This window comes from Pteropus alecto, unplaced genomic scaffold (genome assembly GCF_000325575.1).
Source record: "Pteropus alecto unplaced genomic scaffold, ASM32557v1 scaffold155, whole genome shotgun sequence".
In the NCBI taxonomy this organism is placed as follows: Eukaryota; Metazoa; Chordata; class Mammalia; order Chiroptera; family Pteropodidae; genus Pteropus; species Pteropus alecto.
In genome coordinates, this window is record NW_006438113.1 from 21,896,725 (window position 1) to 21,906,483 (window position 9,759).

Sequence of the window (9,759 nt, forward strand, 5' to 3'; positions counted from 1 at the left end):
TGTGTGTGTGTGTGTGTGTGTATTTTTTTTTTTCCTCTCAAAGAACTCATAGTTTAGGGGAAGAGATAAATATATAGACGACTATGACGTATTCTGGGGTAAGCACAAGGTTTTATCTCTTACATAGACTAGACTAGAAGTAGATTAGTGATATTCTATTTTATTTTATTTCCAACACTTTGCACAGTGCATAGCACACAGTATGTGCTCAGTAAATGTTGAATGAATGACAATTCATTTCAGAGTGAAAGACAATTCATACGCAACAGCTTTCTCAAAATTTACAGCGCCAAGGTTACTGATGATAAAGCTTATGTGAAACAGTCTCTGAATTATTTTGATAAACTGAAACAAGCTTTGAACAACTTAAGTTCCTCTTAGATTTTACTCATGGAAATAAACATGCAAAATAATTTATAGAAAAATATTGTGGCATATTTAAAAATTGGCATTTTCCTCATTATTTACCCCATAACATCCTTAGAAGAATTATGAGATGCTTGTAGTTAAATAGAAGAGTAACAAGGAGATCACTCTAAATGAAAATAAGAAGACATAAGATTTTCCTTAATATACATAGAAATAAAACATATGCTCATATTGTTAAATAAATTGTAGAAAAGAGTATGTGTGTGTATCGATCAATAGAGATATAGATAAGTTCTGGACTAGAAATGCCAAAAGTCTTCCTTAAGATGAAAAAGAAATAATATTTCAAACTTTTCCCTAATGTCAAGTGAGGTTTTAGCAAGTATATTATAGTTTTTAATGGGCAGGCAAATACTATGCTACTGTTTGGTGTAGTCCTATGGAAAATAGCATGGATTCAAACAATGTCAAAAGAGATTGTGTCTCTTTCTGTGTCTTAATTAAATTTCCCTGGGAGGGCACAATAAAAGAAAGTGAAAAACATGCAGTAAGAGAAGTAAGCATGAGGTAGATTCCAGCAAGGAATTTTAATTCAGGAAAAAAATTGAGGGGATATATAAATTCCAACATGACACATCAAATAAAGGTAAAAGTTATGTCGATGAAAATTTTACTATTAATAGAAAATTAATAGTAAATGAAAATCTTTAGCTATTTCATTATTAATTACTGGCCTATGATTAATATAATATTTTATCTATTCTAAATGTATTTTTAACATTTTAGCATGTCTGACATGAGTCTGACAATAAATGTGGTAAGAAAACACTGTTTCATAGTTTCACTGGCAGTATCTTTTCTTAGTGGTATATAAAATGGTGGATCTTAACAATAACAAGAAAGATAGGGAGAAATATGGTAATATAGTACCAGAGAGGTTATTTTCCTTATTCTCAAACATTGAAATCCTTAGCAATCAAGGATACTGCAATCCTTAGCAACTTTCTCACGGACTACATAAAAAGGTTGAAGATAAAACCAAAATAACATAGAATTAAATTTTATCCATTCAGCATATATATAGGAGAAGTTTTATACTGAGTTTGAGATTAAGAAACAAGAAGATACTGAGATAAAGCAGTAGCTAAGCAGGTACTGAGTCTAAAATAATGCAAGTATGAGGTTGGGGGATAATCGCTGATTTATCTGAAAGATGCCTCAGCTGAGGAAAGTTGCTAAGCAACCTGCAATAGGTGAGGGGAATTGTTTTTAAGACTTTTTCTACAAGCTCCTTTATGTTAAACAAACACTCAGCCATTCTCTACAATTTTTTAGAGGAAACAATCACCTAGACAGAAAGGAAACAAAGTACCATTTTAAGAGACAAAAAGAGAAGATGACAGATGTATTCAGGTAGAGATATCTTTGTATCCTTTCAACACCTATTTCAGTACTCAATAAATATTTGTTTCTTGATTGAATGAATAAACAGATAAACAAATGAGATGGAAGGTGAAATCTCCAATCCAGTAGAATGTTAAGGTACAGTTCAAGATCAAAGGGGATGGGCTCTCCACATCAGATATCCCAAACCAAATGGCTATGAGGTATTCACTAGTGAAGAAAAGGTATGTGTGACACGACCCTAGAGATAGATTTTCAGCACTCGAGTTAAAAAAAATTCAGTAACATTTCTGGTTAGGTACATTCATTGAGATTTGCCTTCCCCCACTGCCAAATTAGAGAAGGATGTTTCCGGCTTCTTCCTTTAATACCTGCAAAAACAACAACAACAACAACAAAACTCTCTCAAAATTTACTGAATGTATTTTTAAACTGCATCAATTTTTATTTCCAAAGCTTTTACTTAAATCAAACTACGCATGCAGCAAAGAACTAATTTAATGCCATTACCCAGCTTTTCTGAGAACCTCAGTTCCCTCCAATCAATACAACATTGTTCTGTTACATAATGCTACTAGCAACACAAAAATGTGCAATGCGATACACGACAACTTATAATTACAAAAAGACGTATTTTTTTTCTGTAATTAGTTTCCCAGGAATTATTAAACAAGATTTTTTTTTTCTGTATTTGTACGTAGTTCTCTTACCTGCTGTGCAGAATTCTATAATTTCACTCCATTCAGACACAACATAATCACCATCAACTTGTTTTGAGGCTGTCTGCACTGCTACTGTATACTCAGTTCTTGGGCTCAAAAACCAGTGCCCACGGACAGTCATTGGCAAGGGAACAGCTTTTGCCACTAATTTTGTTGGAACATCCTAAGAAAGGAAGAACAGAAAAAAGGAAAGAAGGAAGGAATGAACAAAAGAAATAAGTTAATTTAGCAGTATAACTTGAATCAATTATAAACAACGTAAAAGAACTTATTAAATGCCCAGCTAATGATAGAATTGTCCTGTTTAAAGATATTTAACAATTATTATATTCCAATCTCTTACTCTTCAGATGTAAAAATTAAGGCCCAACTTGATCAAGAGACAATGCCCAAGGTCATATAGCTAGTTAATGACATAAATGTACTTGGATTTTAGTTTTCTTGATTTCCAGGATAATGTTCTTTTCTGCACACTCCTTATAAAGCAACATTCTAATAGTAAATGATAAAATGAAACAGAAACATGAAATAAAATTCAATAGATTTAGTATTTAAAATTACATTTAATATATACTACTCAATAATTTTGAGTAGCCCATTACTAAGTATTCTATATTTAAAGGGAGAGAACGTTTTAAAAATAAATATTTTAAAATAAATGAATTAGTTTTATATATAAATGAGGTGACATTTGCTTCATTTGTATTCAAGTATGTTATATAAGTACTTCACTTATTTTTATTGCTGAATAATATTCCATTGTAAGGATATACTAGCTTTTGTTTACTTATCAGTTGATAGACATTTGGTTTCTTTTCACTTTTTGGCTATTATAAATAATGCTGCTATGAACATTCATGAATAAGTTTTTGTGTGGAGCCTATGTGTCACGGACAATTTTAGATATTTCTAAACAATGACTAATAAGGTAATTAAACTTGCTAGCTGAATAGTCACCATATTTCCAAAGATATGGTATTCTAAGTATGGAGTGAGTAAAAGGGGTCGAATCTCAACATCATTTAATGATAACTATGTCAAAGCTACTTCAAGAAGGCAAATGTCAGCAAAGAGTATATTAATCACCATAAAGCATAATCAAAATGGGAACACAGGAAAAATAATGACTTATTACTCTCGTTCTCTCTCACACTTATCTGTATGTATAATCCTTACTTATAGTTAGTAAGTAAAACTGTACATCTAGTAAAATGTATAATTTTCAGGGAAGATAATTCTTTCAAAAGGTTTGTCAAGTTAAATTTAGTAACAATATAAAAAAATAGAACATCATCAGAGAAAGTACCGAAACATAAGAAAGAATACTTAAACCAGGTAACTATTATCCATTCTATAGCTAATTCTGAAGAGAGATATATAACAGAAATGTTTTAAGTAGATAGTATGAGAATAAATATCAAAGAAATATTAAATGTCTAAAACATGTAAAGGTTAATTTTCATTCTCAAACCATAAAAGACTACATAAAGCAATTTTCAACCCTGAAGTATTTTAACAAATACCCTAAACTTTATAAGCTATATCACATTTCTCTATTGGTAGTTATTATAGAGAAAAATGTATGCTTCAGTGGAAAACTATGCATCACCTACAGCACACTCTTCTGGCTATCTTCTGATTTTGCAGAAGCTATCTTACAACTCTGTAATTTGTAGATAACTGGTAACAATTTAGTTACTTTTGTCTAAAGACATACAACTGAATTTTGTTCAGTGGAGGGACAACCTTCCCCTCTTGCCTTTGCTCCCTCCTCCAACCCAAATCAATTTTGCCTCCACTTATACATTTATTTCAATATCTTGTTATAACTGTGTCTTCTTTTTAAATTATCCTTTTAACTGGTTGTAATACGTCATCATTTACCTCATTAATGAGTTAAATAAAATCTTTACTACATGTTCATTTTTATGTCTGTATTAGAGTAATGTTTTTACCTTTTTGGGAAAAATTATATTTTAACAATATACTTGGCATTTCATTTTCTTACAAAATTTCTTAGAGAAATAGGATTTTTAAATGACATAATTTTTATTATTCCCAGTGTCAAATACATCATATAATTAATAGAACATTATTCCTTCTTTCAAAATGTCCTCATTCTTTGAAAGATTTGAAGATACGAATATAGGTATGTGATAGGATTTTACCTTGTGTTTAAATTTATTGGAGTTCTTGTTTTCTTTCTTGTTGAGGTCAATAAAATAGTGTGTAATACGGTCCTTTGATTTTGAATCCATTTCCCATGAAATCTTGAATGAGTCACATGTAATGTTGCTTATTTTGATGTTATGTGGTACAGGAAGTTCTTCCATCTCTGCTATGCCACTGTCTTGTGATTTGTTTCCTGTAAGAAAACAGTGCACAGTTAGTTTCCAATAGTAGAAATTTCCAATTTGTAAGCTGTGTACATATTTCTGAACTCAGCTATCTAATTACTATCTGAGATTTCATTTTGTACATGAAGTAATTTGAGTGTTAATGACAGTAAATGACGTGTAGAAGGTCATATAACCAATAAAAAGCAGAACTAAGTCCTTATCACCTCTATATTTTCATTTTATTTTTCCAATTTCTGCTTGAAAGCAGAACAAAAGCAAGAACACTGATGATCCATCTTTCTAATCTATAAAAGATTAGCTTTACATGGTAGGTTCCATCTGAAAAGCCACAAGAGACCATTTTTCCTATATGACCAATTGATTCTGCTCTAAAGTAATATCAGGTGTTTTAAGCTAGATGATGTCAGAAATGTTGAATGAAGAGTCCAGTCAAATAAAGGGAATTATTCTTTAAAAATATCTATGTGGTATCAGTGACAGTCTATAAATATTGCTTCTCCTTTTCCATTTTAGAAATTTATACACAGAAAGAGCATATAATGGCCATATCATATATACAAATAATATTGAAGACCATTCTCTTACAAGTAGTTATGTCAAGAATTACTCTAGGAATCTTTTTACCTTTTGTACCTTGATAAATTTAATTTTGAGTGCTAAAACAATAGATAACACTAGAAGAGAGATAAAAAATAATTGCTCTGTTGACCAATATTAAAATCTTGAAAAACTGATATCTAGTTACTTTAAAGACTATGTCCTACATTTCCACTTAGAGAAAATGCTATCACTTTGGCTAAGAGCATGATAGATAACAAGACAAAAAAAAAAAAAGAGAAGAAAATATAGACTTGCCAAGTTTGTTTCATATATAGGAAAGACATCCTGGATCAATTTTTACTCCACCTCTCCTTCCTATGTTCCCTTCCCCCAAGCGAACATAAAATCCAATGCTCCAGAAGAGAAAAAAAATACAAGTTATTGTTACTCATATGATAAAAAGTGGTCATAAATCAGCTACATAACGTGTTCCTTAACAGAATAAAATAGCAAATCTTGATCACCAAAAATCAAAAACAATGATTGTCACCCTGTGGCAATATCTTCCAGCTCCAGATTAGATTGTGCTCTTTGCTCACACATCACATCTCAATTAATGATATAACTTTAAACAATTCCCAATATTATTAAGTCTTTGACCTATGTTGTCTCATCTCAAGCTGTGTTGTGGCCAGAGGAAACCAATGGTCATTGAAAACTAATTTCAAAACAATAATTTCATTATTATCATTTTCTGAACAATAGTTTTAAAAATCTTTTTTCTTCTATGTATTTCCCTCACACCCTAAGTTTCTCCAGATCCCCTCTCCAACGACACTCCCAGAAAAATTACTTACTCATCATCTTCTTTCCTCCCCACCTGGCCTCATAGAATCCCTAAATTGCTTAACGGCCTTCAGAAAGGAAAAGGCAATAAATACTTAAACATTAATAATTTTTGTTCTAGTTAGAAAAGCTATCATTTTCAACCTATTATTCTGATTGCAGTTATGTTTAAAATATAAGTAACAGTAATGAAAATCTTTCTGGACTCTAATGGTCGAAATTTCTGTAGAACCCATCTACATTATGACTGTCTATATAATTTCACAACTGGGTAAGGAAAATTATTTAAGATCATAGAGAAAAATAAAGCTATTTTGCATTTGATCCAATTTCATGAAAATATAACTTCAATATATTAACACTATGTAAAATACTATATTTTGCCATTTAAACTTTCACTATTCTTATTCAACCTTAAAGTTACAATTATTTCCTAGAATACCTTGTTTTATATATTTTTATTAAAACTTGAGAAAAAATTATTAAAATGTAAAATTTCTGCTCAAATCATTTTCCATTCAGAATATAAAGCTCAAACCTATAAAGGATTTGTTATAACAAAGCTTAAACCTAAAGGGTTTGTTATATCAAGAATTTTCATTTTCAAGTTCCTTATCATAGGCCCAGTACTTAACAAAGCCACTAGATTATCCTCTATGCGGCTTTCTTACTTGGGCAGAACAGGTAAAGAATTTAACATAAATTAGTCCTAAATTACATGTAACATCCTTCTTCCTCATACTGCGAAAATCAACATTTAACTGAGATTTTGAGACAAGTGACAGAAGATAATCATTCTGTCTATAAAACTGGTGAAACGACAGTGATCCACAAGACATTAATATTTAATAACCAGCCAGTACTATCTTAGATCTGTATAATGAAGCGTACTTTCAAATGTGGCTTCTCTTTCTTAGTAAGACTTCATCTTAAGGTTTATTCTAGCTACATTTCTCTACTTTGCACATCAAATGTTTCTAATATTTGTGGCTATACTGCTGATTGGTAATACTAAATGGAGAATAAATGCCATTTTTATCTGTCCAGAATATGAAAACTGCTTTTCAGAACATTTCAAAAGTACTTTTATAACAACAGTGATTATTGGAATGCAAGCTGAAAACATTGCCAAATGATACTAACATGTTTTATATGTATGGCTCTTCTCTCACTAAACTTAAATTGTCTTACAAAAGAATAATCAGATTAAAAAAACGGCTTCATCGAAATGTAATTTACATACCATACAATTATTCATTTAAAGTGTACAATTAAATGACTTTTAGTAGATTCACAGAGTTGTGCATTCAACCTCACAATCAATTATAGAACATATTTTTTCTCCCAAGAAACCCCACGCCTTAGCCATCACTTCCCAACCCCTACTTGACTCCTCTCCTCAGTCCTAGACAACCACTAATCTGTTTTATGTCTCTATAGATTTGCCTACTTGGACACTTCATATAAATGGATCATATAATACTCTATGGTTTGTGAATGGCTTCCTTCACTTAGCATAATATTTTCATAATATTTCTGTGTTGTATAACTACTTCATTTATTTTTATTGCTGAATAATATTCTATTGTATGGATATACTAGCTTTTGTTTACTTATTAGTTGATGGATATTTGATTTGTTTCCACTTTTTGGCTATTGTAATTAATGCTGCTATGAACATTTATGTACAAGTTTTTGTGTGAATATGTTTTCATTTCTCTTAGGTATATATCTAGAAGTGAAATTGCTGGTTCATATCAACTTTATGTTTAATTTGCTGAGAAACTGCCTATTTTCCAAAGCGGCTGCACCAATTTACAGTCCCATTAGGAATGTATGAATAGTCTAATTTCGCCACATTCTCATCCACACTTATTATCTATCTACTTTTGTTGCTTGCACTTTTGTTGTCATATCTAAGAGAACATCGCCTAATCCAAGGTTACAAAGATTAATTCCTAAATTTTTTTCTAAGAGCTTCTAAGAGCTTAGTTTTAACTCTTACATTTAGGTTTTTGGTCCATTCTTAATTAATTTTTGTATTTGGTATGAAGTAGAGGTCCAGCATTATTCTTTTTCATGTGGATATGCAGTTGTCCCAGCACCATTTATTTAAAAAGATCATGCTTTCCTCATTTAATTGCCTTGGCACCCTTGTTAAAAATCAACTGGCCATAAATGTAAGGCTTATTTCTAGACTCTTAATTCTGCTCCAATCTACATCTCTATCTGTATTCTATTACTACATTAGCTTGATAGCAATAGCATTGTAGTATATTTGGAATTGAGAAGTGTGAATCCTTCAATTTTGTTCTTTTTCAAAATTATTTTGGCTATTCTGGGCCACTTAAATTTCTATATGAATTTTAGGATCAGCTTGTCAATTTCTGCAAAGACAACAGGTAAAATTTTGATAAGGATTGAATTGAACCTTTAGATCAATTTGGGTGGTATTGCTATCTTAATAATAATATTGTCTTCTAATCCATGAACATGAAATATCTTGCCATTTACTTAGGTCTCCTTTATTTCATCTCAACTTATTTTAGTGCCCTAAAAGCAAGAGTGTTTAATAAGGAAATTTATATTATCAATGAAAAGATCACTGTAGATTCACTTATTTTTGAAAGTCTATTATGGAAGTTTACAAGAATTCACCAAGTATAGAAAATAACATAATGAATCCCCATGAACTTATCACTCAGCTTCAACATTTTGCCATTTTTGTTTTATTTATTTACCACCTGGCTTTCAATTAATTCAATTTTTAATTTCTTGAAAACATTTAAATATAATTTCAGACTTAAAGCTGCAAGAATAGTAATAAGAGCTGCCATATCCTTCACTCAGATTCTCTCATTATTCAATCTTATACTTTCCATTCCTCTCTTTTCTCATTCCTGCAGTTTCCCTGGATCCTCCCTTCTCTTTCCACCTGCTCTAGGCGTGCACTTTGGGCAGGAGTTTGAGAAATAGTTCCACTGGAACTTTTTTTTAACTTAGAGGTAATTTGAAGGTTCTATATTCTCAGTTGTAAAGTTATGTTGAAAGTGTGGGATTTAGGTCACTATATATTTTTTCTTGTTAATTTCTATATAATTTCTGGGTTGGGAGATTCAGATTTTGGTGATCGTCATTACTTCAGCTACTTAGAAATCAATTTATTTAAAACAATTTTTAGACTTTGGAAACATGGTGGAGTGAGAGACATCACCAGATCTCTCCCCTTGAAACAACAATAAGCTGAACATGTAAAACTCAACAATAAACACCCAAACTGCACACTAGCATGTCTCAGCGTGGGATCTGTGCATAAGAGCTACCATAGGTCAGAACCCCGGGTGTCAAGTGGTGGACTGGGAGTAATAAAGAAGCTGCCTCTCACAGCCACCAGAGCTCCTTGCAGGAGGTGGGGGAGGGGTGAAGGAGCGGCGAGTTCCCTGAACATTCCTGCCTGGGATAGCTGTGGCTGCCCAGTCATCAGGGCAGAAAGCAGAGAAGCGGGACAGGCAGGCAGA

General features: G+C 31.7%; 1 protein-coding gene across 1 annotated transcript in view; it reads right to left on the minus strand.

Annotated features, from left to right (window-relative positions):
- The window catches only part of PHYHIPL (phytanoyl-CoA 2-hydroxylase interacting protein like), a 50,755-nt gene that overhangs the window by 4,170 nt on the left and 36,826 nt on the right, over window positions 1-9,759 (minus strand). The window contains exons 2-3 of the mRNA XM_006915611.1: window positions 4,664-4,860; window positions 2,484-2,658 (exon numbers count right to left, since the gene is read on the minus strand). Of these exons, the coding sequence (XP_006915673.1) occupies window positions 2,484-2,658; window positions 4,664-4,860 (372 nt within the window). The remainder of the gene's footprint in view (window positions 1-2,483; window positions 2,659-4,663; window positions 4,861-9,759) is intronic.